We start from the raw sequence: 841 nt of genomic DNA, 5'->3' as shown, positions 1-841 counted from the left end.
TATAAAGTTTTATATACAATTTTTAACATAGTATTGAAACTAATGCAATTATTCATGTTTCAAACGAAAATATATCCAATTATCTATAAATCAAAGCTAAAAATTTTGGATATAACAATTTAATTTAGAATATAATGGGTTAACGCTATTCCAGAAATATGGTTTAATTAACACAAAGTATCTCGGTTAATATTAAAAATTGAATTAATAAATAGGTACTTGAAATATACTAAATCCATGCATTAAATTATCCACTTATATGTGCATACAACGAATGTCAACATAAACATATTTTCTCAAACTACTTTATGTATATATTGTAACAGTTCGTTCACTCTATCGCAATTACGGCATAAATGTAAAGCAATTAAAAACTATTTCACATAAAAAGTCCTCAAAAAATGTTCAGTTGCATGCGTGCAGCTATCAATAATAACTACTAAAAGATATGACAGCAAATCATATTAAAATTCGAATTTCGATATATTCATAATATTTAAACAATTAATCGAAATATGAACAATATTTAAAGAAATTAAAAAATAATAAATAATTATATGCTGTAAAAAAATGTCATGTACAAAAACTGACATTTAATTTGAAGACATTCAAATTAAATTGTCGCGGTGTAACGACTGACAGCTGTTTTTGATTTCCCCACGAAAACAGTAGGTTGGAGTGGCACCTTGTGCATCAAGAAAGCTTGTTTTGATACCACAAGAATAGCGTTGGTTCATACATAGACTAGATCAGTATACAACCAACCCCAAAAAAGCCTTCAACGCCCCCATTAGATCATGGTAAACTAACCTGACAATTTTATGAATTTGACTTAGTCCAC

At 27.7% G+C, this 841-nt stretch overlaps 1 protein-coding gene across 1 annotated transcript in view; it reads left to right on the top strand.

The window, feature by feature from the left end:
- The window catches only part of LOC119675188 (serine/threonine-protein kinase WNK3-like), a 13,740-nt gene extending 13,307 nt beyond the window's left edge, over positions 1-433 (top strand). Inside the window, exon 5 of the mRNA XM_038086377.1 lies at positions 327-433. Coding sequence (XP_037942305.1) covers positions 327-433 — 107 coding nt within the window. The remainder of the gene's footprint in view (positions 1-326) is intronic.
- The last annotated feature ends 408 nt before the right edge of the window (positions 434-841 follow it).

This window comes from Teleopsis dalmanni, chromosome 2 (assembly GCF_002237135.1).
Source record: "Teleopsis dalmanni isolate 2A chromosome 2, ASM223713v2, whole genome shotgun sequence".
NCBI classification, from domain to species: Eukaryota; Metazoa; Arthropoda; class Insecta; order Diptera; family Diopsidae; genus Teleopsis; species Teleopsis dalmanni.
The sequence above is the reverse complement of the archived record's forward strand: the minus strand, read 5'-3'. Positions and strand labels throughout refer to the sequence as shown.